A 24132-nucleotide genomic window follows, 5' to 3' on the forward strand; every position below is an offset into this window, starting at 1 on the left:
ATCCCACAATCACAGGCACTGTACTCCCTCCAAAGTCCTCCCAAACTCCATCTTCAAGGAATCACCATCATTATTTCACTCTTTGATTGTGCATGGTTGTAGAGGGGAAAAGACGAAACAGGTCCTAACAGAGAAGACATTTTGAACCCTTTGTGTACCCAGGGCTTCTTTGGAAGAACATTGAAACTCATGGATCATGTCTTAGAGGTCTTTTTTTTTTTTTTTTGTTTTTTGTTTTTTGTTTTTTGAGACAGGGTTTCTCTGTGGTTTTGGAGCCTGTCCTGGAACTAGCTCTTGTAGACCAGGCTGGTCTTGAACTCACAGAGATCCGCCTGCCTCTGCCTCCCGAATGCTGGGATTAAAGGCGTGTGCCACCACCGCCCGGCTCTTAGAGGTCTTTTAAACGGATAAAGTAATTCAGATTACAAAGAAAACTCACCATGTTGGTGTGATAATAAGAAAACTAACTTGGAGCTGATGAGATAGCTCACTGGGAAAAGGTGCCTGCTACCAAGCCTTCTGGCTTGAGCTCAACCCTTGAAAACTACCCAGGGCAGGAGAGTACCAGTTTTCTCAGTGGGCCTCTGTTCTTTGACCTCCACTCTAATAAACAGGAAGCTAATTTGCAATACAGTTGCATTTTTATTGCTTTTCAATTCATTGACTAACTATCTATAATCTAACATTGGGTCAATAATGTCAAAGTAGGTATGAATCACACACACTCATTTTGTTTTTCCAGACAGTGTAACAGCCCTGGCTGTCCTGGAACTCGCTTTGTAGACGAGGCTGGCCTTGAACTCACAGAGCTCCACTGCCTCTGCCTTCTGAGTGCTAGGATTAAAGGTGTGTGTCACCATGGCCAGCTAAGAATAAATGATATTTTAAGATATACACCACACATGAAATGTGTCGTGAAAATATATTTGTGATGAAGTTCAAGTCTGTGAACAACTGTTTAGAGCAAAGAATAAGACCCTATAGTAAAAACAAAACAAATCCCCCAGAGAACTGATAAATACCCGGTAACAGGATAAAAGGAGAAAACAAACACATCTCCCATAGCATAACAGAAACATTCACAGACTCCCTAGAATTCTCAACTTAATGTTAAACTCACGTCCTCGTTGTACAAATAGCCACATGTTCCTTAATATTTAATATTAATAGTATTGAAGTTTCAAAAAATTAAACCTGACAACTGAAAACAAAGCAATCAAACAAATAAACAGGCTGTGTGTCCCATGATTCTACATTACTAAACAGAAGGCCAGAGGTAACTGAATCGGTATACCCTCCCGATTGGTAATAGAGAAAGAACGGCCAAGCTCTCCAGGGCCGACAGGAAGTCCAGCTCCCATGGTCGCGATCGCTTCCTGCGTCACTTCCTGCGCGACTCCTTCCGCAGAAGATGGCAGCGCTGAGCAATGTCCGCTGGCTGACCCGAGTGAGGCCGGGGACGTGTTGGGCAGAGGGTGGGTGGGAGAGCAGAGGGTTTGTCCGGAGTTTCCAAAAGAAGACAAGGTCAGCGCGGTGTAAGGGGTCTGGGTGTCTCAAACCTGACCTTGTGTCTGTCGCAGGCGGTGGTCGCCGCTCGGAATCCCGGCGCTTGGAGAGGTCTCCGAACATCGGCTACGGCTCACGCCGCTTCACAGAGCCAGGTACGCTCGAGCCCGGTTTTGCTCTCGTCCATCCTTGGCGCTCCCCTGGGTTTCCCCTCCCCATCTCTCTTTCTCTGACTCCTGCTTCCGCCCCTGCTCCATCTCCGCTGGCCCCACTCACAGGCAGAAGATGTGAGGGTTGAGGGTGCCTTTCCTGTGACCATGTTGCCTGGAGACGGCGTGGGGCCAGAGCTCATGCACGCTGTCAAGGAGGTGTTCAAGGTGAGTAGCCTGTGACAGGGCATGGGTGGTCGAGCTGCCTGCAGGAATGGGTGGTTTGAGATGGAAAGTTCATTTCTGACTCAGTCCTGTGCTTGGATTGATCCCCGAAGGCCGCTGCTGTGCCCGTGGAATTCAAGGAACATCACCTTAGCGAGGTGCAGAATATGGCTTCCGAGGAGAAGCTGGAGCAGCTGCTGAGTTCCATGAAGGAGAACAAAGTTGCTATCATCGGTTTGTATGCCACTCACTCTGTTATTTAAAGTCAAATGAGCAAGTGTTCCTAAGTCTCTCTCTCTGCGGCATGTATATGTCGGCTTCCCAGACTGCCCTCTACTGATACTTGGGAATTTGTTTCTTAGTGGGAAGCTTAGGAGGTCAGCGAAGCTGCATGGGTTTGGTGCCTGCTGAGTCTGTTGTCTCCGTGGTCAGACCGTGTTAGCCGTGTCGGCAATGCCCATTCTAACCATTCCATTTCTTCTGCTATGCTGTTTTATTCCCCTTATTGGATCCTTTTGGTTTCTTGGTTTTCCCCTATAGGCCGTTTTCCAAATCTGTTTTCTTGGACAGCCTGACTGCCAGGGCCAGCTTTGGCAGAGGAAAGTCGGTTCTTTATACTCCGGCCCCTGACTTTCCTGTTTTCCTTTCCACAGCTTGTTCTGTGTTTTGCTCACCATCAGCTGTGCAAGTTGTCACCTGACTTGTGCTCTTCCCTCTCCTGACACTGGTCCCTCTCTGATGTCACCTATCAGAATCCTCACTCGCTCATGCTCATTTTCTATGGTTGCCATTGGGTGCTACAGTTTTGTGGGTGGCTGAAAATAATCTAATTGTACTCTCAGTTCTGAGGCTACCATCCCTCTGAAGGCCTAGAACGAGAGTCCTTTTCCTGGTGTTCTTTGGTTTATAGACATTCACTTTTTACGATCACCTTTATCTCTTCTTTTTGATTTACCACTGGATTTAGGGCCCACCCTTATCCAGGGCAATTTTATCTCAAGATTCCTAATTCTATCTGAAAAAAAGTGTTTTTCCAAGTAAGATCACATTTACAGCTCCCCACCCCACTCCAGTAAATTCTGTTTATGGTTTCTTGGCATAAGGGCATGGGCCTGTCATTTTGGGGATCACTGCTCAGCCCACTGTACTCAGTTAACCGAGGAACTGATTAAAAGTGCCAGCTTTACAACATTCCCTAATATTATCAGACAGGATTCCTCCTCTGCGTGCCTCTGTTTATTGTTAATCCCATTCCTTGTCTTCCCCAATGCATTGTTTGCTTGTCGAGGGCAGGACTTGGTGTGGTTTTGATTGCAGTCGATTTTCAGTAAGTAGTAGCTGAGAAAACAGAAAGTCAGTAGACCCAGGAACATAAGGAAAGCCATTGATCCCCTAGGGCTGCTTTTCAGTTTGTTATTAAACCCAGGTTCTTTGATTAAAAACAAATAGCTCTTAGGTCATTTTATGGTGCGCACCTTTAATCCTGCACTCGGGAGGCAGAGGCAGGCGGATCTCTGTGAGTTCAAGTCCAGCCTGGTTTACAAGAGCTAGTTCCAAGACAGGCTCTAAAGCTACAGAGAAACCCTGTCTCAGAAAACCAAAAGAAAAAAAAAAGAAAGAAATTCTAACATAGATACAACTAAAGCATTACATTTATTGCTTTGCATTTTAGCTACATTATCTGTTCTTTACCTCTTGCCAAGGGCGATAAAGGATGAGGGATTTGTGAGTGGGAGCTGGGAGTCTAGGTTATATGACATCAGTGGGAGATTAGACCCCGGTTTCTGCTTGACCTCTGTCTAACCCTACTTCCCCACACTTTGTTTCCACAGGGAAGATCTATACCCCAATGGAGTATAAGGGCGAATTAGCTTCCTATGATATGCAGCTGAGGTAGGTGGATGGGTAGGCTTGGTCAGAGGGGTGCTGGGCACCAGCACAGAACTGATGGCTGTCTACCCTCAGGCGTAAGTTGGACTTGTTTGCCAATGTAGTCCATGTGAAGTCACTTCCTGGGTACATGACTCGGCATAACAATCTAGACCTGGTAATCATTCGAGAGCAGACAGAAGGGGAATATAGCTCTCTGGAACATGAGGTAAGGCCCAGAAACTGGGGGGTGTGGGGGCACAGAGAGAGGCAGGCAAGAGGTAGAGGCCTCTTTGCCGCCTTTCCAAGGATTTGTCATCAGTCACTTCTCTTGCCTAGAGCGCAAAGGGTGTCATCGAGTGTCTGAAGATTGTCACTCGAACCAAGTCTCAGAGGATTGCAAAGTTTGCATTTGACTATGCCACCAAGAAAGGGCGGAGCAAGGTCACAGCTGTCCACAAGGCCAACATCATGTGAGACAGGGTTTTTGTGTGCCTGGGTTCCTAGAGAGGTATCCCTTTAGCTCTCTCGACTGATTTTTGTCTCTTTGGTCCATGAACAGGAAACTTGGGGATGGGTTGTTCTTGCAGTGCTGTGAGGAAGTTGCTGAACTATACCCCAAAATCAAATTTGAGACAATGATCATAGACAATTGCTGCATGCAGGTGAGTTCGCAGAGGGAGAGCAGGGAGTGGAAATCTCTCTTTTTTTGTTGGAACTCTTCTTCATTTTCATAATCTTACCCCTAGCTGGTGCAGAATCCTTACCAGTTTGATGTACTTGTGATGCCTAATCTTTACGGAAACATTATTGACAATCTGGCTGCTGGCCTTGTTGGGGGAGCTGGTGTGGTCCCTGGTGAGAGCTACAGTGCAGAGTATGCAGTTTTTGAGACGGTGAGCATGATTATTTTTCCCCTGGGCATAGTGGTGGCATATGTCTTTAATCCCAGCACTTGGGAGGCAGGTGAATATTTGAGTTCAAGACCGGCCTGGCCTATATAGTTCCAGGATAGCCAGAGCTACATAGTGAGACCCTGTCCCCAAAACCCAACCTAAGGAAAAAAAAAAAGAAATTATTTCCTGTTAGTTATCTAGTTATCTGTACCCAGCCTTCTCTGACCTTGGGTAGGTGTGCTGTGTTCCTGTCTTCCTTCCCAGTGCTACTTCCTCTCCCACTCCCTGCACCTCAGTCACCTTGGCCTGCCCTCCTCCTGTGCTATAATGCCTTTTGCAGACCTTCTCCTTTGCATGTGCCTGTCTCCTTCCAGTGATTCTGGGTTGTTTTTTCCATAGGGTGCTCGGCACCCCTTTGCCCAGGCAGTGGGCAGGAATATAGCCAATCCCACTGCCATGCTGCTGTCCGCTTCCAACATGCTGCGGCATCTCAAGTAAGTTACGGGAAGCTGAAGTGGGGTGGAGTGAGTGTTGGAAGGGGAAGCACAGTGGGAAAATCTGGGTGGGGTGCTCTGGTTGGATTCTGAGATTCTCCTGTGTTGACAGCCTTGAGTATCACTCCAACATGATTGCAGATGCTGTAAAGAAGGTGATCAAAGTTGGCAAGGTAAGTTCAGAAAGGTCACAAGGGCACTGCTGGGGCACTTGAGAGGGACACTTTCCTTCCAGGTCCCCACAATACCTGCTGTGACCTCAGGGTTATTCACCTCCCTTCTCTGGCTGTTTCATCCTCTTGGTCTTCTTTACCTTAGTTCCATCTGCTGTTCCTTTTCCTGCACCATCCATTGAGCCTTTCTTGGGCCATCTGAATGCAGACCTTGCAGCTTTGTCTAGGGGTGGAGGTAGCAGGCAGGCAGGAGATCCTGCCTGTCTTTCTTCCCACCTGGTCTCTTTTCCTGTTCCTGCAAGGTAATCTCATCCTTTGATCCACATCTCCCCATCCCAGTGCCTGTTCCTGTTCATCCTCCTGTACTGCCCGTCTGCTCAGAAGTGAGCAGGTCCTTGTTCCTCACCTCTTCACCTTCCATTCTTGCTACATTCTTTTTTCTTGGCCTCCATGTCATATTGCCCCATCTTCTTCATGGGCTCTCTTTTCTTCCCCACGGCTATTGCTGGTGGTGGCTGTAGGTTCGGACTCGGGACATGGGCGGCTACAGCACCACAACCGACTTCATCAAGTCTGTCATCGGCCATCTGCACCCCCATGGGGGCTAGAGCCCTCACTCCCTCCAACTTCAAAAGGACCATACTACCTACACATCCCTTCAGTACAATGGACCAGGGAAGAGAACATCTATAGACAGTAGACCATAATTGCTTTTCTGAGGCTAGGCTGTCCTGGGCGCTGGCATTAAGGGTACCAGTACAGGGTGGGTGTTGGGACTGGGTCCAAAACACAGGGTGATGACAGCTTTTTCCTACAGGTTCGAACCTCAGACATGGGTGGTTATGCCACATGTCATGACTTCACTGAAGCTGTCATTGCTGCCCTGTCATAAATCTTACACATGCACATGTAAAGAATTCAATAAATATAAACATACAAGCTATTTTTGTGTTTTTATTGGGGTTAATCATGGGTAGGAACTGTCCCCTTCAAGGTGTGCCCCTCCCACCAAGCATGTCCATTTTAATCCTCTTGGGATGCCTTCTGGGACTTTTTCTTTTTCTTTGTGGTTTTTGTAGAGCTAGCAGCAGCTTCAGGTTCCTCAGAAAATTTCCTTTTCTTCTTGGGGACAATGGGGCTTGCTGCCTCTTCTGGTTCACTGGCCATTTCCTCCTTCGGTGAGGATTTCTTCCTCTTGGGAGGACTTAAGCTGCTAGTGGCCACCTCTTCAGGGTCACTGGCCAACTCCTCCTTGGGAAAAGCTTTCTTTTTCTTACTTTTAGGCAAAGAGACAGGTGGATCTTCCATTCCATTTTCCTGTGGAGTCTCCTGGGGTTTTAACTTTTTCTTCTTCTTAGGTTTTTCATGTGTCTCCTGAAGGGAATAAGACAACATGTTGCTTCTATGTTAACAGCTGCAGTTCCCCTTAGATAGAATTCAGGCAGAAACCTAGTCTCCTGATGACTTAGTTGCATGGGCACTTTGGCAATCCAGTCTCAAAGCTACTCCCAGGTAGAGAAAAATTTAGTGGATTTTCTTGACCCTCTTAAACCTAGAGAAAAACCCCTGTATGCTGGTCATAATAGACATGCAGAGCTCCCAGGGGACACTGAAAAGGAAATACTAATAGCTCAGGTTGAAAACCCTGGGGGACAATTCTAGACTGTCACACTGGTGACCTCCTACCTCCACCCCCCCATCATGAGACACTATCAATTTACAGACACAGAACAGGGAGAGCAGGAATTCACACTACCCCCTGTTGAGGGCTCCTGGGGGCAGCTGAGGACAGAGCACACTTGCCCATGGAATGGGCCATGTGCATTCTGGGCTCTTGGTCAAGTTCTCTCAGCACCTATCTCCTCCCTACAGAATCAAGAGGTAGTTTTAGTCCAAAAAACGCAAGCTCCAGACCATGCTTTGATGCCCTTTGTTCTACTGTTGAAAGTCCTACAACCAAGGACCTAACCAGAGGACTGACCTCACACTCCTCTGGAGTGCTACTGTTTTCTGAAGATGCCTGGGCCAGCGCAGCCAGTCGCTTCTTTTCCTTCTTCAAGCGTTTCTTCTCCTGTTTTTCCAGTTTCCTGGCAATTTCAGCAGCCGCTTCCTCTGCCTGGCAAAAAGGAAAGCACTGAAACCCGAAAGACCCCTGGCTGCCACAGCCCTTCTAGCCCTGCTGGATCAGGCTCATTAAATCAGTTTTCTTGCCTCCATTTCTTAATCAGGCCAAGACAGTTCATCATCTCCAACAAAATCACAGCACTCAGCTATTCCCAAAGCACATACTGACCTGAACCATGGCTTCTTTCATGACATCCAGGTTCTTCCGTGGAATCTCTCCAGTCTCATAGAAAGACAATCGCTCCTCAACTTGTTCTCGGAGTTTCTCCCCAAACACACTTGTGGGTACCTCTAGATGAGTATGTATGCATAAACAAAGCCCATTATACCCTTGAAATAACAAAGTAACCACCAGTCCCTCTACCCTCAGCTTCTCTCAGACCCAAAGTGTCAACACTCACTAGGTGACATCTGTTGACGAAAAATATTACCATCATTGTAGAAGCTGGGTTCTCACTCCCTGCCTCCTGCAACCCCTTCCCTCAAATGTCAACCTCTTCACCCATACCAGAGAAGCAGTCAATTCTTGATGCAATACTGCATTTGTTCGCTAGATATCGGGAGATGCGGCCTTTGTTCTTTGCAGCTGCTCGACCAATGAAGGTAGAATGGAAAATGAGTCCATATTTTGGTGTATTACCTCTTGTCTTCAGGGCTCTGTGAGAATAGTGGGTCAACAGTTTAGGGTCAGAAGACCTGGCCCAACTGTCCAAGTTCCCCTCTCCCCACACTCACACCAGGCTTGGCTGGACTTTCTACCTCGACACATGCCAACCCAGTTCCCAAAGGCAGAGAGGGAAGGCATCCAATGTCGCTGACCTGGAAACTTGGTCCCTTTTTGCTGGGCCCTGGGAATCACTCAGACACCAGGACTGGCCATCACCCCCATAGCAGAGGCCTGTATAGGTCAGGGAGTCCTGGTCAGCCATCATTGTAATCCCCAAACAAAGCAGTGGGCACCAGAAGCAGCACCTGACATGGGCAGGCGCCCTCACTGGTACCTGAACAGGGCCTTTTCAGCCCCAAGGATCTGTACTGTGGATGCTGGGTACTTGGCCAGGTTGGTGAGGCTGCCAGCATGAGCAATGAGACGTGCACCTACCTGGAGAAAGATCCAAGGAAGAAGCAAGGTGAGCAAGGGGGAACTGACCTGTGGTCTCACACCCTATTCTCCTCCCCACCATGCAACAACTAGGGACAACATGGTAGCCAGAAGTATAGCGGTACAGAATGTTAACACTTTTATTCCCCCATTTGTGTTCCCCATGACGCACCGCTTCCCCAATTAAGGCTGACAGGCTGGGGGCTACTTGGCTCATCTTGGAGCGAAGGTAAGTGTGTAGGCTCTGGCGATATTCTGACAAAGACACCACACGACTGGAGAAGCTCTCGATGTTTATCAAGTCGATAGCAGATATGTCCATGCCTAGGAAACACCTAGTGTGAACAGGGGGACCAGATACTCAAGGAGTCTCGTACCTTACGCAGGTGGCCGGGCTCTGCACTGACCCATGGAGGACCGAGAGGCATCCAAAATGGCCTTAGCCTTGGCCCCATCCATCGTCAACTCTTCCAGTTTCTCCAGCTTTTCCTCATTCAGCTCCCTGCGGTTCCCAATGAACTGAGCCAGGCGACAGTATGTGGCATTGTCATTGATGATCTTCACCAGCTCTGGAAAATGGTACCCATACCACTCCCTGCAGAGGAACAATCATTCCCTGACCCAGTTTGCCAAACCTCAAATAAATCAGATCCCAGACTCCCTCAAATCCATGTCTCCCCATTCACAATACAGACCAGGCACAGTGGCCTGGGCTGAGGTGTACACGGGGTGGCTTTATTATGCCTCCTCTTTCTATACAGCCAGTGTAAGAACACAGCCTGTGGTAAGCACAAGGAGGCCTGGCTTCAGTCCATTATTCTTTCTACCCACAGGAATTATCAGCCCTGCTTGACCTGGTTAAGTTTGTAATAGCTAAACTTCAGGTCAAAGAAGAGCCCAGGGTTTGGTAGCCTCTGCACTGCATCTTACCTGACACGCATCGAGAAGGTATTGATATCTTTATCCAGTTGGTCCAGAAGACTTATGGACTGGATGATCATGTTGTCCACCCGGTTCACATTAAATTTAACTTTGGCACGAGAATAGCTGTGGCCCAGCCCTAGCTGGGCTTTACAAGCAGACAGGTCTGTCAGACCCTTTACCAGATTATGGAAGTGCAGACGAACTCCTGAAAGGAAGGTAAGGCTGTGCTTAAGAAAAGTCTCTTCTAGAATCCACGTGGCCACTTACAGTTGATAACCATCCATCTCTAGTCCCCTCTACTGGCCTCTATGGGTATTGCACCCACAGGGCAGGCATAATACATGCAAACACTCCTACATATAAAAATCTTAAACAGTAAGTAGGGTTATCTCACCTCGAAGGACCTCAGCTATCACACCCCCAGTCTGGCAGTTATATCCCAATTCTTCCTGTATTGCGGCACCAATCTTGGGGTCTCCAACCCCCAGTAGTACTTTCTTCTTTTTAGATGGCAGGTATGTCTCCAGAAGCAGGCGGAGGTCCTCATGAACAACACCTTGGGACAAAGAACACAGCTCCCACTAACACGCTGAAGAACACTTTACCTGTAAAAGAGGACCTGGCCTCCACATCGGATCATGCAGGAACACCCACCCACCCCTCCAGGCATTGCTCAGAAACATGGAGACATCAGCGAACACACTCAGTGGATTGACAGATTCTCAAGTCATCATTGCAAAGCCTGGCTTTACCACAGCAGCCCGACTGGGAAGCATCCAACTCCGTAAAGTCAGATTTTTCTAAGGTGTTATTTTGTAGGTTTCAATGCTTAGCACACATCACGCTTTGAACAAAATCATCGAAGAACACCGTCAGGTACCACATGGCGCTCAGGGACTCGAAACTCACCTTCAGACACGGCATTGGCATTCTCCAAGGCAACCTGGGATGAAGAAAACGGACAAAAGGCCACCAGCCGGACGACATTGTGGAATTTGCCAAGGTTAAGTACACACTCCTCCACCTGTGGAGAGAAGGATGAATGGGTTCTTTTCATTTGGCCTCTACAGCGCAGCAAACCAGGAACACCAGCTGTAATAGTAACTGAAACACTGGTGCTAAGCCCCACATCCCGATTCTACTTTGAGAAGTTTATCTCCAATCTCTGAGATTACGTGGATGCGCATTAATTAAAGATCTCGTTCCAAGGCTTTCACCCCCCCGCCCCCCCCCGCCGCGCCGGTGAGGTCGGCCACGTGGGAACACGCGGTGCATGATGGGGTTCGGCGGCCTTAGGGGCTGCAATGCAGCACCGTGAGCCCACCGATCCCACCCACCTGCGGCTGCAGCAGGCTGATTTCCTCCACTTCCTTCAGAGCCAACAGCGCGTAGCCGACCGCATGCTCGAACAGCACGTGCAGCAGAACCTGAAACGAGAGCCGGCGCGCGGGTCATCAGTCAAATCTCCGGGTCCGCCGGGCCGCTCCCGGAGCAGGTATCGGCCCAGACTCCGACCCGAACCCGAAAGCAGCACACCCAGACCCGCACCCAGGCCTTCACGTCGCTAAAAACGCACAACCACTCCTCACCATGGCGCCTGCTCCGTGCCCAGCTCGCAATGCGGCTTGCGCGCTCTGGCGCGCGGAACCAGACTGCGGAGGCCACGCCTTCTCCCGCCTGGCCAATCAGAGGCTGGGGACGGAACCATTTTCGTGCCTCCGGAGGGGTCCGCGGGGGGTGGTATCGCCCGTCGGGCGGGCTGGACTGGAGCGGGCGCGAGCGGGCCGGTCCAGCCGAGCCTCTGCGGCTGCGCGAGCGAGCCGGCGCGGTGACCAGGGACGCAGGGCGCCCTGAGGCCATAGAGTGCTCTGGAGGCTGCCCTTTTCCATCTCTCGTGCTTTTTGTCCCCCCGTGGCCCGAGCGGCGGAACTCGATGAGCGGAGGAGCGGCTCCCTGACGAGCGTCGCAGACTTCCCGCTGGCCTGCGGCCTCTGGTGACAGACACTCACGTGTCCTCGCCTGTCGCCTGGGCTTCCGTCACAGACGCTGCAGAAATGGCGGCTCCTCTCCGTCTGCCTCTTCCTCTTAAATTTTATTGCTCAAAAAGTGATGGTGCGAGCAGTAGCGTAGACAGGAAGGGCGGTTTACTCCTTCCTAGGTCTGTTCCCTGCCCTGCTTCATAGAACCCAGCGCTGCTCGGCGCCACGTGCTGCTCATCGCCGGGTAGGCCCGAAATTCTTCCAAGGAACAGCATTGCTGTTCTCCAGGGCTGCTTTTAGGCACACCGAAGCGGCTAATTTAAAATTACTTTTTCTTTAGATTAAAAAAATCACTTTAAATAATGTTAGAATTATAAGTCCCATAGTTATTTATTAAATAGCCTGTGCCTCAATGAATTAAAAACAAGAATGCTAAGGGAATTTCTCCTTCCTGCTTACTATTTTCTTCTTCTCTTTCGGTCCCCTCCCTCTTCCTCACACCTCCCATCACTCTTTTTTTTCTTCCTGTCTCTCTCCCTCTTTCCTTTCTGTCCCCCTTCTTTCTTCTCCCTTCCTTCTTCCCTCTTTTTCTTTTTTCTTTTTTTTTTTTTTTTTATTGACAGGGTTTCTCTGTACCTCCTTCCCTCCTTATCTCTCTTCTTTCTAGAACTGACTTAACAATTGGCTCTGTAGCAGAGAATGATCTTTGAACTTCTGATCCTCTGGGCTATCTCCCAGTCCTATGCCATCTGTTACTGAATTCAATGCAGGCCCTGAATGTACTCACTCACCAACTGAGCTCTACTACAAGTCCTTGAGGGATTATGAAAAGTCTCATGACTATAAGGCACATTTGTAAGAAAGGTCTGTTTTGTTTTATTTTTTTAATTTAATTAATTTATTTATTTTGGTTTTTCGAGGCAGGGTTTTCTCTGTGTAACAGCCCTGACTGTTCTAGAACTCACTTTATAGACCAGTTTGGCCTGGAACTCACAAAGGTCCCCCTGCCTCTTCCTCCCAATTATGGGATTAAAGGTGTGCACCACCACACCGGTTTATTTTGTTAAAATACTGAGTGCTGCCGGGCGGTGGTGGCCCACGCCTTTAATCCCAGCACTTGGGAGGCAGAGGCACGCGGATCTCTGAGTTCGAGACCAGCCTGGTCTACAAGAGCTAGTTCCAGAACAGGCTCCAAAACCACAGAGAAACCCTGTCTCGAAAAACCAAAAAAAAAAAAAAAAAAAAAAAAAAACTGAGTGCTTTAACAAAATGTGTAAGTTGTTCATAATAGTTTTTTTTTTTTTCACTTTTTGTGGTTTGGTGATTGAACTCAGGGCCTCAAGGATGCTAGGTCCGTCACTGAGCCGTCTTTCTAATAAATAACATAACATTTTATGAGAGACTTTCCTAACACAATTTTTACACATCCTCCTAAACTCGTTTTTAAAAGTTACTTCAGTCATTCACTTACATGTGTAAACACATAGTCTCTAAATGAATATAATTAAGTTTCACGTGGTGAAATACCATTCAGCTTCCAATGGCAGGAGATGAATATTTACTTTCACTGATTAAGTGATAGGGACTGGAAAATCCATTCAGATGGTAAATTTGTAATTGTTAGTATCTGCATCCTTTCTGCTTTATAAACAGCCATGTTAAGAATCCATTCTATTGCCGGGCGATGGTGGCGCACGCCTTTAATCCCAGCACTCGGGAGGCAGAGGCAGGCGGATCTCTGTGAGTTCGAGACCAGCCTGGTCTACAGAGCTAGTTCTAGGACAGGCTCCAAAGCCACAGAGAAACCCTGTCTCGAAAAACAAAAACAACAACAAAAAAAAAAAAACAAAAAAAAAAGAATCCATTCTATTAAAAAAAATAATTTCTCTTACTTGGCTCTTTAAAAAAAATGGCATTTTTCACAACTTAGTGCTGCAGACAGACAGTGATATATCAGGTCTTTGTGCTCAGTTAGGTTTGAATGTTGTGTCTTGGGCCATTAGCTCTACTGTAACGTGGCCTCTGCAGCCAGTCTGTCCTCTTAGATGTGCTGGTGGCAGCCAGATGCATAGCGCCTCTGAGCTCTGGGCCTCCTTCAGGCCTGGTTCTGTGCTGTAGGGTGTCTGTTCCCTTCTGAGGCCTGCGCTTGAGAACCAGTCTCCTTACTACAGAACTTACTACCAAGCGCATCTCCTTCACTTTGAAGCTTTAGGTTAACTATGTTCTATCCAAAATGCTTGGGACCAGAGGTGTTTTACATCCATTAGGTTCAATTCGCAGTCAAAGGGAAGGGAATCAGGCTTCACCTCTTGAGAGGGTTCGCTGAAGAATTTATAGATATTTAACAAAAAAATTCTTATTCAGGCCGTTGTTTTTCCGAAAAGAATTTACTGGGGAGTTTCTGCTGAGACGATGTCCTAAGTGAGCAGCATTTCTGAGTGGGGCTATGGGCTTTCAGGGTAGGTTTCCGCTTTGAGGCTTTTAGCCGTAGGCACCTAGGCCTCCCCACTTTTGTGTGGATCAGACACTAACTGTGTCGTCTTCATTAGCCCGAAGTTTTACTTTCGGTCAACACTGGTGACAGTCTGTGGCAAAGGAACATTTTAAACTGCAACTGTGAGGATTCCAGGGAAGGAAACCGCAGGGAAGTCCCACAATGTGGTGTGACTTCACACGTCTGGTCAGTGAGAAAAATCACATCTCATTTACAAAGGCTTCTAGCAGTTCTGGACCTTTTCCTCAAGTGTGGAAAGAAGCCCCCAAATTCTTTACAGCTCTTCATATAACTCGGGGAATAAGGGCAACCTTATAGGAAGATCATTTAGCCCAGTGGGCCTTGCCAGTATCAGTCTTACAATCTCAGATGACCATGAGACAAATGTTTCATTCACTTGATGCTCTGGTGTTCACCTCCTAGGCCAGATGACTGATCTCATGCAGACCTGCTGCTGTGTTATTGCTGGGTACCTGGCATGTTGTAGTCTTACATGCATCAATTTGTTGAACTTCATAACACAATTTTGGAAGTTGGCCTTATATGGCCCAATTCCTAGACATGGTTCAATGATAGAGGTATCTCAATTTTTAAAATTCTACATTGTGTGTATGTATGTGTGTAGTGGATGAATGTGCGTGTTTTCACATGTGTGCATGTGTGTAAAGATATACACACATGTAGAGGCCAGACATTGATATTTAATGGCTTCTTTTATGGTTCCCCATCTGATTTATTACCTATATGCCTATCGACCTATCTGTCTGTCATCTATTTGAGAGAGTCTCACTATGTAGCCCTGGCTGGCCTGGAATGCAATATGTTGACCAGGCTGGCCTCAAACTTAAAGAGAGATGGACCTGCCTCTGTCTCCTGAGAGCTGGCCCCACATTGTGCCTTGTCCCCTACCTTATTTGTTTGCTTGTTTGTTTATGAGGGCTGGAGAGATGACTCAGTGGTTAAGAGCACTGCCTGCTCTTCCAAAGGTCCTGAGTTCAATTCCCAGCAACCACTTGGTGATTCACAACTATCTGTAATGAGATCTGGTGCCCTTTTGAGGAAGAGACCTGGTCAGTAGTCCTAATCAGCTTAGACTATGAAACCCAGTATGGACAAGTTTAGCAGAACCACCATATACGGCTGCTCACGCATGCTTCAGCATTACCAGGGCATAAATTTAATTTTTTCAACTTTATTTATTTATTTATTTATTTATTTATTTATTTATTTTTCAAGACAAGGCTTGTGTGTGTGTGTGTGTCCCTGGCAGTCTTGGAACTTGCTTTGTAGATCAGGCTGGCCTAGAATTTAGAAATCTACCTACCTCTGACTCCTGAGTGCTGTGATTAAAGGCACGTGCCACCACACCAGTCTACCCTATTTATTTATTTATTTATTTGGGTTTTCTTGGAACAGGGTCTCTCTACATACTCCTGGCTGTCCTGGAACTCACTATGTAGACCAAGCTGGCCTCAACTCACAGAAATCTGCCTGCCTCTGCCCTCTGAGTGTGGGGATTAAAGGCATGTGCCATCATACCTGGCTCTCCACCTTAGTTTTTGACAGTGTCTGTCAGGAAACCTGGAGCTCATAGATTTGGCTGGTCTGGCTGTGCCTTGCAGCTCCATGCATCTTCCTGCCTCTGCCTCCCCAGCACTAAAATTATACAATGTACCATCTTTCTCAGCCTTCTATGTGGATACCAGCGATTGGAATTAAGATCCTCATGCTTATATAGTAAGCACTTTCCTGAGATATCTCTCTGGACCCTTCCATGTTCTGTATGATACATTTATTCCAACTATGACTTTGGGACTTTCTTTACATTTTTCAAAGGAATATTGTATTGAAGGAGCCATTAGGTGGCATACCAATGCAGATGGTTATCTCTAACAGTACTGCTCGGCACTCAGAAAAGCCCAGGTTATGTTAGGTGATTTCCCCTTTGAAGACTGCATTTCAGTTTTTATTTCTTTAAAAAAATAAAAAAAATTCCCCAACCCTATACCAATTGTAACCAACCCCTAAATGATGTCCCTATCACTGAGAACAAACTTTGTTGGGAGATGGGACATCGTCTTCTAGAATTACTTCCAGCTGTCATGGGGGTGATATTCTTTCTATGGGATCCTGTGAAAGTAAAATGATGGTTAAGTTCCAAGATTACTGTCTGGTAAACTGCAAATATTCTCTGAGTATTTGATAGTGTTTTTCTGAGGTTCCTATTTGGAGTTCTGGCCAGAACGTTGTAAAAATGTGCACCATTTCAGCTAACCAAGTAGGAACCATCTTGAGCAGCTGGTACCCAAAACAGGTCTTATAGTAGCACTATCAGCATCATGATGTCATATCAACCAGGTGGAGTTGTTGTGGGGCCCCATCTTCTTCCTGGAAACTTCAAAGATTACTGCAAGAAAATTCATGTGGAAAACTTAAACATTATTTATATAGACATATACAAACATATATATATATTATTTTATTGGTATTTGTTGAGCTCTACATTTTTCTCTGCTCCCCTCCCTGCCTCTCTCCTGCCCCCTTCAATCCTCCTCCAAGGTCCCCATGCTCCCAATTTACTTTCTACTTCCCATATGGATTAGATCTCTGTAAGTCTCTCTTAGTGTCCACATTGTTGTCTAAGTTCTCTGGAATTGCGGTTTGTAGGCTGGCTTTCTTTGCTTTATGTTTAAGAATCACCTATGAGTGAGTACATGTGATAATTGTCTTTCTGGGTCTGGGTTACCTCACTCAAAATAATGTTTTCTAGCTCCATCCATTTTCTTGCAAAATTCAAGCTGTCATTTTTTTCTGCTGAGTAGTACTCCATTGTGTAAATGTACTACATTTTTCTTATCCATTCTTTGGTCAAGAGGAATTTAGGTTCTTTCCAGGTTCTGGCTATGACAAACAAAGCTGCTATGAACATAGTTGAACACATATTCTTGTAGCACGATTGAGCATCCTTTGGATATATACCCAAATGTGGTATTACTGGGTCTTGAGGAAGGTTGTTTCCTAATTTTCTGAGAAATCGCCACACTGACATCTAAAGGGGTTGTACCAGCTTGCATTCCCACCAGCAGATTCGATCACCTTTATTAGCCTATCAATGTTACATTTATACATAATGTCTAGTCGTCTTCTCAAAGGGCTCTACTTTTAATACATCATGTTAAATAGTAAACAGCCAAGTGCGGTGGCTAAACCTTAACCTAGCTTTTTAATATCCTCTGGGAACTAGAAAGCCAATCACTTTACATGCAATAGTGTTCCAAAATAACTAGAAAGCTGCCACAATCTTAAGCAGGGGAAGAAACATGTTCATTTTGGTCTTTTTGTGTTTGTATTCCATCAGATTATATTTTCAATTAACAGCAACAATGATATCATAAAAATTGCTTTGCTTTTTAAATTTTTGAACTTCAATACAGTACAAATTGAAACAAAATAGTAGTGTAGTCTTTAGGGAGGCAATTAGTCATCAATAGTGTAACTGAACCTCCTTATCGATAACCAGGTCCAGCTTGGGTATAGCCCTAACCAAAAGGAGGACGGTTATGTGCAGAAGGGTTAGGCCCACTGGAAAGAGGGGTCATGGTACCTGCAGGAGATGGTGTAAAACCTGGTCTGGGTTGGTAAGCACCAGGTTGGCTTGGAGCCATTCCAGGCTGAGCACGAGGGGCACTGTATATTAGCAGGTTGAGATGTTTGGGTAGTATAAGTTTGTGGAGGATAAGTGCTCGCCTGGTACTAGTGTGGTTGAGCGTCATGCCCCACCACAGACTTCCATGTCTGAGGGCAACAGACAATGAGAATAATTAGGACGGAGAGAGGAACAGAGAGAAAGGATGATAAGAATACTGACGCCAACTACACAAGCAATTGAATGTTTCTCACCATTCTTAGAAGAAAACGAGAGCTGAAGCAAAGCAGAGAGAAGTTCTAGGGAGAATTCTCAGTTAGAAGAGAAGGGAGTGGGAGTTATTTAAGGTAAACCAGAGTGGTCTGAGTCCACCCACATCTGGAGGGAAGTCAGTGTAGATGTAGGCAACACTGAGCAACCTCTGTCAGTGCGCCAGGACCATTCACTGCGTCCACAGCTTGAAGTATTTGACAACACCTGCAGGATTGGGGTGGCATTTCCCTCAGATTTTCCCATGGTTTCCATTCTAGTTATCAGGACATAAATGAGTTCAGGGTCCTTCCTGTCTGTAATCTGTTTGGCTACATTAAAATTGTTTTCACCTAGCCATGGGATATTGCCCTACATTCACTCTAAGACACACTCACGGAAGAGCTGTCGGGACAGTTGGCTGAAAGACCCACACTAGTTAGGTGTAGTTAGGTTAGGTGGGAAGGAGAAGTCACCTGTATTCATGGGCAGTAAGGAAGCAGTGAGGTCCTATGGTCTCATCTTCTGTCCTATTTTCCCCACCCCTGGGCTCCAGCCCATCTCTCCCGTCAATCTCACACACTCCTTTTTAAGGTCAGAATAACTTAATATGCTTGTACTGTTGAAGACTCATCAATAATGTTGCTAACTTGAAGCAGAAGGCTGGAGAATAACCCCGTGAAGGACAGTGAATGCCAGACACATTCAGTGCCTGAGGACTGTGTTGACTTATGACAACAATAGTTCAGAGACACCTCAGTAATATGACAGCCCTGTGGGACCACAGCCAGACACACAACACAGAGTATGTACCTCTTAGCCAGATACTAGACTAAGCACTTCACAAATATTGATTTAAATATTTTGACAACTCCCTGATTACTGTGATTTTGTTCCCCAAGGTTAAATAATAAAGAGCTTAGCATAGCTGCCTGTCTCCAACACCCTGGGATTCCCACAAACACAGAGAGTTACCCCAGCTGAATAATCACGTCTGCATTTGGCCCCTCAAAGCACTCGGGTCAGCACCAGTGTTCACGTGGGTTAATTCCTGTTCCCTTACATGTCCCATGTGCATTTTGTGTCCCTGAGAGATTGTACAACAGTCTTCATCTTCTGTGGGACTCCTTTAGCTTAGTGCCCAGGGCCAGCCATCCCTTAGAGTGGGATGTGTAGCTCCTCAATAGAAGCCAGGGCATAGTTGCTGGGCCCGCGGTCCTAGATGACTGACCAATCACGTCCCTGAGTGCAGGCCATTTCCTTGTTCCTGTCTTCCCATGCTCATTGTCATTCACTGCACACAGACCCGAGGGCCACCAAAAGTTCAGCACCAATTAACAAGGTCTTCCCTCAACAAGAACTAAGTGGTGCTATGTGGATTTCTCTTCCACACTTCCCTGTGCTCCCCAAGTCTCCCAGAGCTCTGAGTACCCACCTTTACCACTGTTTGTTTGAGCTCCTGGCTCTCACTCTTCAAATCCATACCCAGCACCCCCACCAGCTGCTGCTTCAGGGCAAGAAACTGAGCAGCGCCTTCAGTTCTGTTTTCAGGTCTTCTGTCGTTTCCTGCTACACTGTCCTCACAGCCCTTCTGAGTTTGAGTCAGTTCCTTAAGCTTAAAAGGGTGAAGTGTTTCTGTGTCTAGTATTTTGAAAAGTTTTTTCAGGTCGTGGTATAGTTATAAAAATGACCAATGATCGCCGAGCCACATCCCTAACAGTTAAGACACGTTCAGGAATGCTGTAGGACCACTCTGTGTCCTATGTAGGACAGTTACATCTAAGATAGTAAGAGAATTGAGAACAAGCCGGGGGGGGGGGTGTGTGGTAGCAAACATCTGTGATCCCAGCACTCAGGTGTAGCCTGGGCTACAACACTGTTGTAAAGGTCTGGTCTGAGGGAGGAAAGCAAAAACAACATTTGATGTGGACTGGAGCAATCAAGAGAGGCTTACTGGGAGATTGATCTGTATGTGAATCTTGAAGGGCAAGCCTTAAAAACACCTCTTCATTCCCTATAGCACTTACAATGAGGCTCACACAGAACTGATGTCAAAAGGATAACTCCTGAGAAAGGAGGGTCAGAATGGCTAAAATCAAAAACACCAGTGATAACCTATGCTGGAGAGGATGTGGAGTAACGGGAACACTCATCCATTGCTGGTGGGAATGCAAACTTGTGCAAACACTTTGGAAATCAGTATGGCGGTTTCTCAGGAAATAGGGACTCAATCTACCTCAGGATCCAGCAATACCACTCTTGGGAATATACCCAAGAGATGCCCAATCATACTACAAAAGCATTTGTTCAACTATGTTCATAGCAGCATTATTTGTAATAGCCAGAACCTGGAAACAACCTAGATGCCCCTCAAGGGAAGAATGGATAAAGAAAGTGTGGAATATATATACATTAGAGTACTACTCAGTGATAAAAAATAATAACATTTTGAATGCAAATGGATGGAAATAGAAAACACTATCCTGAGTGAGATAACCCAGACCCAAAAAGATGAATATGGTATGTACTCACTCATTAGTGGACTCTAGCTATAAACAAAGGACATTAAGCCTATAGTTCGCAAGCCTAGAGAAGCCAAATAACAAGGTGAACCCAAAGAAAAACATATATAGATCCTCCTGGAAATTGGAAGCAAACAAGATTGCGGGGGGGGGGGGTTGGGATCATGGGGGTGGAGGTAGGGGTGGGAGTAGGGCTGGGGGAAGGGAAGAGGAGGAGAGAGAAGGGAGAAAGGAAAGACTGGAGAGAGCTTGGGGGAGTGGGAGAGTGGAGAAGGAGGAAGGGTGGATATAGGAGCAGTGAAGAAGATATCTACATTAAGGGAGCCATTTTAGGGTTGGCTAGAGACTTGGCTCTAGAGGGGATCCCAGGTGTCCACGGGGATGTCCCCAGCTAGGTCCTTGGGCAGTAGAGCAGAGGGTGCCTGAACTGTCCTTGCCCCACTATCACACTGATGATTATCTCGAATATCACCATAGAATCTTCGTCCGGCAACGGATGGAGATAGAGATAGAGACCCTCATCAGAGCAACGGACTGAGCTCCCAAGGTCCAGTTGAAGAGCAGAAGGAGGGAGAAGATGGGCAAGGAAGTCTGGACTGTGAACAGTTGGTCCACCTACTGAGACAATGTGCCTGTTCTAATGAGAGCTCATCAAATCCAGCTGGACCGGGACTGAATGAGCATGCGATCAAACTGGTCTCTCTGAATGTGGGTGACAATGGGGGCTGACTGAGAAGCCATTGATAAAGGCACTGGGACTTGTTTCTACTGCACGTACATACTGGCTTTTTGCGACCCTAATCTATTTGGATGCAAAGCTTCCTAAGCCTGGATGTGTGTGGGGTGGGGGTGGGGCGGGAGAAGGGCCTTGGACTTCCCACAGGGCAGGGTACCCTGCCCTCTCTTAAGGAGGGAGCAGGACGGAGGAGGGAGAGTGGGGGAGTGGGAGGGGAATGGGAGGAAGTGTAAATTTTTGAATGGAAAAAAAAATTGAAAAAAAAATATAGAGAAAGTTCCCTAGCTTGTTGGGAAACTGTGGAGCCTGAGCTCACTGATAGAAGTCTGACTCCACATGAATTTCTCCAAGAAGCAGGAGCTGTGAACTCTGACGTACTCCATGCTGTTGAGAACTGTAGCCCTGACATGCGCAGTGGCGCTCCTCGTCAACGTCTGGAGTTCTCCTCAGACCTGGGGATACCGCTAGAACGCTGGGGCCGGACAAAACCAGAGCGGAGAGCCAGTAAGATGCCAGGGTGGCAAGCCAGGCCCGGGAGCGGCGGCACGCCCCCCAAAAGCCGCCGGTTCCTCCCAACGGGCACCGCAGCCTGCCAGCAGAGGGCGGCCATTAGTGCGGTCCCCATGTTGGCAGAGGAGGAGGATCCGGCTTTGGAAGCCGAACCGCCTGGTGCTACAGGACGACGAGCTGGCCGCCAAGCGGCGTCTGGAACAGCTTAGCTAGTCTTCAGCGACGTCAAGGACAACGAGGTTGTGCTGCTGCTGCTGCTGCTGAGGCTGTGGAGCTCGCGGGGTCAACGACAAGGAAGCTCGGATGACTCTGAAGTGGAAGATGAAGCACAAGATAATCTTTCTCCTCAGAAGAAGCCAGTTTGGGTGGATGAAGATGATGAAGATGAGGAAATAGTTGACACGATGAACAATTGGTTTCGGAAAGATATAATGAAAAATGCCAGCGAAAGTAAACTCTCAAAAGAAAAGCTTCAAAAGAGACTTAAAGAGGCATTCCAGCATGCCAAGGGAGGAGTTCCTGATTGGGCACAAGCAGAGAAAATCTGCAGATGATGAAAGTGGAGAGGATGAAGATTTGTTGCAAAGGGCTGGGAAATTCATATCCTCATCCACTTCTCTTCCTAGAGGAATTCTGAAGATGAAGAACTGCCGTCCTGCCAGTGCTGAACGGCCTCCCACTGCTCGGATCTCATCATTGCCATCCATCCTGGCGCACAGGTGGTGATGCTCTTGGGGGGGGGGTAGATAATGCTATCTCACTGTTTCAGGGAGATGACAAAGCAAACCAGAAAATCCAGAGCATCTGTTTGGGAAAGTTCCCAATCTTTAAGGCTTGTTTCAGTACTAATGGAGAAGAGCTTTTAGCCACAATTGTACACAGCAAGGTTCTTTATGTCGATGATATGCGAGCTGGAAAGTTAGTTCCTGTACATCAAGTGAGAGGTTTGAAAGAGAAATTGTGAAGTGATTTGAAGTCTCTCCAGATGGATCCTTCCTGCTCAGAAGCGGCATTGCTGGGTTTTCTCATTTGCTGTCAATGAAGACTAAAGAATTGATTGGTAGCAGGAAGATTAATAGAAGAACTGCAGCATCCACATTCTCTTCTGATAGTAAGAGGACATATACTCCTTCTGGGAATGGAGAAGTTTGTGTGGGATGTGAATTCGGGGAAGTGCGTTAACAGATTCCTTGATGAAGGCAGTTTATATGAATTATCATTGCTGCATCAAAGAATGGGCTGTATGTGGCTTGTGGCTCTAAGAGTGGAGTGGAAAACATAGACAGTCAAGATTCTTGCCTCCAACAAACCAACCCAAAGCCAATAAAGGCCATAATGAACCTGGTCACTGGCGTCACTTCCTTGACCTTCAATCCCACTACAGAAATCTTCAAGAAAAATGAAAGAAGCTGTCAGATTGGTTCATCTTCCTTCCTGTACAGCATTTCCTAACTTTCCGGTTTTTAAAAGGAGTGCTCTTTCTCATGTTCAAACCATGGGTTTTTCTCCCAGAGGTGGCTCCTTTGCCTTGGGAAGAGCGAGGCAAGGCCCTGCTGTATAGGTTGCACCATTATTCAGATTTCTAAAGATGTTTTTCTGAAATCCAGTTGAACCCACCTCAGTCCATCTTCCCAGAAACTTCCCAGTGTGTGATGATATATGGATAATGACTTCTGGGATCCATGCTTAAAATTAGCAACAATGTCTTAATATATAAATTTTATTTGAAAGGAAAAAAAAGGTCTGTGGCCCTTCCCTTCTATCCTCAAGTCAGACATGCTCAGGTGACTTGTTTGGGCCAATGAAATAGACCCTTTCTGAGGCAAGGCCCACTGAGAGTTTGGGGGCCTTTACTGGCTGCTTTACAAATAATTCCCCAGGAGCACTCCTCTGGCAGCCTGGGGCCCTCAGTGACAAAGACTCTGCAAATAAGTCCCAAGATAATCCTAAAACTTTGTTACTGAATCTGACCCAGGCTCTTCTGACCTTGGTGGGCTGTGGAATTGTGGCCTGATTGGCTTAGAGATAATGAACCCAGAAAGGGTACCAGATCCGTTTCTCTAGTCTTGCACTGAAGAGAGCATTTCTGCAGGAGAACAGAGAGTTCCTGCAGGAGAACAGAGTTTCTGCAGGAGAACAGAGAGTTCCTGCAGCAGAACAGAGAGTTTCTTCAGGAGAACAGAGTGTTTCTGCAGGAGAACAGAGAGTTCCTGCAGCAGAACAGAGAGTTTCTTCAGGAGAACAGAGTTTCTGCAGGAGAACAGAGAGTTCCTGCAGCAGAACAGAGAGTTTCTTCAGGAGAACAGAGCGTTCCTGCAGGAGAACAGAGGGTTCCTGCAGGAGAACAGAGGGTTTCTGTAGGAGAACAGAGTGTTTCTGCAGGAGAACAGAGCGTTCCTGCAGGAGAACAGAGAGTTTCTGCAGGAGAACAGAGAGTTTCTGCAGAAGAACAGAGCGTTCCTGCAGGAGATCAGAAAGCTTCTAAGGCCCCTTCCAAAGGGACACTAGACTCGGGACATTTCATTTGTTCTGTT

General features: G+C 46.9%; 2 protein-coding genes, 5 non-coding genes and 1 pseudogene across 8 annotated transcripts; 2 read left to right on the forward strand and 6 right to left on the reverse strand.

The window, feature by feature from the left end:
* The first annotated feature begins 1371 nt into the window (after positions 1-1371).
* Idh3b (isocitrate dehydrogenase (NAD(+)) 3 non-catalytic subunit beta) lies at positions 1372-6248 on the forward strand. Of its 2 annotated transcripts, none has more exons than XM_057780960.1 (12): positions 1372-1447; positions 1581-1661; positions 1785-1883; positions 1994-2114; positions 3713-3773; positions 3846-3978; positions 4089-4222; positions 4312-4414; positions 4499-4645; positions 5045-5139; positions 5252-5312; positions 6130-6248. In XM_057780960.1, exons 1-12 carry the CDS (start codon positions 1412-1414, stop codon positions 6202-6204), a joined length of 1146 nt encoding a protein of 381 aa, XP_057636943.1. In that variant the 5' UTR covers positions 1372-1411; the 3' UTR covers positions 6205-6248. The 2 variants fall into 2 exon arrangements, with proteins under 2 accessions (XP_057636943.1, XP_057636942.1); XM_057780959.1 differs by lacking the exon at positions 6130-6248 and adding an exon at positions 5834-6123.
* A 9-nt stretch (positions 6249-6257) lies between these two features.
* On the reverse strand, positions 6258-11106 carry Nop56 (NOP56 ribonucleoprotein). Its single transcript, XM_057780958.1, has 12 exons — positions 11052-11106; positions 10800-10889; positions 10372-10486; positions 9857-10018; positions 9469-9667; positions 8946-9133; positions 8711-8862; positions 8438-8538; positions 7945-8093; positions 7606-7727; positions 7294-7428; positions 6258-6686 (listed from the first exon to the last, which is right to left on the reverse strand). Exons 1-12 carry the CDS (start codon positions 11052-11054, stop codon positions 6336-6338), a joined length of 1767 nt encoding a protein of 588 aa, XP_057636941.1. The 5' UTR covers positions 11055-11106; the 3' UTR covers positions 6258-6335.
* On the reverse strand, positions 7494-7563 carry LOC130882171 (small nucleolar RNA SNORD57). Its single transcript, XR_009057800.1, has one exon. It is a non-coding gene; the product is annotated as a small nucleolar RNA SNORD57 (small nucleolar RNA).
* Positions 7809-7878, reverse strand: LOC130882172 (small nucleolar RNA SNORD56). Its single transcript, XR_009057801.1, has one exon. It is a non-coding gene; the product is annotated as a small nucleolar RNA SNORD56 (small nucleolar RNA).
* Positions 8290-8375, reverse strand: LOC130882185 (small nucleolar RNA SNORD86). Its single transcript, XR_009057813.1, has one exon. It is a non-coding gene; the product is annotated as a small nucleolar RNA SNORD86 (small nucleolar RNA).
* On the reverse strand, positions 9207-9339 carry LOC130882176 (small nucleolar RNA SNORA51). Its single transcript, XR_009057805.1, has one exon. It is a non-coding gene; the product is annotated as a small nucleolar RNA SNORA51 (small nucleolar RNA).
* Positions 10132-10201, reverse strand: LOC130882131 (small nucleolar RNA SNORD110). Its single transcript, XR_009057771.1, has one exon. It is a non-coding gene; the product is annotated as a small nucleolar RNA SNORD110 (small nucleolar RNA).
* Positions 11107-21495: 10389 nt separating the features above from the next.
* LOC130880978 (U3 small nucleolar RNA-associated protein 18 homolog) lies at positions 21496-23184 on the forward strand (annotated as a pseudogene).
* The last annotated feature ends 948 nt before the right edge of the window (positions 23185-24132 follow it).

The sequence above is a fragment of the Chionomys nivalis genome, chromosome 9, assembly GCF_950005125.1.
Source record: "Chionomys nivalis chromosome 9, mChiNiv1.1, whole genome shotgun sequence".
Taxonomy (NCBI): domain Eukaryota; kingdom Metazoa; phylum Chordata; class Mammalia; order Rodentia; family Cricetidae; genus Chionomys; species Chionomys nivalis.

Bases quoted from the DNA above. Each gene is read 5' to 3' on its own strand.
- Idh3b (XM_057780959.1), top strand. From the start codon at position 1,412: ATGGCAGCGCTGAGCAATGTCCGCTGGCTGACCCGA. The intron at 1,662-1,784 runs GTACGCTCGAGC...CCCCACTCACAG, and splicing joins ACGCCGCTTCACAGAGCCAG to GCAGAAGATGTGAGGGTTGA. The intron at 5,140-5,251 runs GTAAGTTACGGG...CTGTGTTGACAG, and splicing joins AACATGCTGCGGCATCTCAA to CCTTGAGTATCACTCCAACA.
- Nop56 (XM_057780958.1), bottom strand. The intron at 10,487-10,799 runs GTGGGTGGGATC...TTCTCTCCACAG, and splicing joins TCAGCCTGCTGCAGCCGCAG to GTGGAGGAGTGTGTACTTAA. The intron at 8,539-8,710 runs GTGCGTCATGGG...ATCTTTCTCCAG, and splicing joins CAGCCTTAATTGGGGAAGCG to GTAGGTGCACGTCTCATTGC.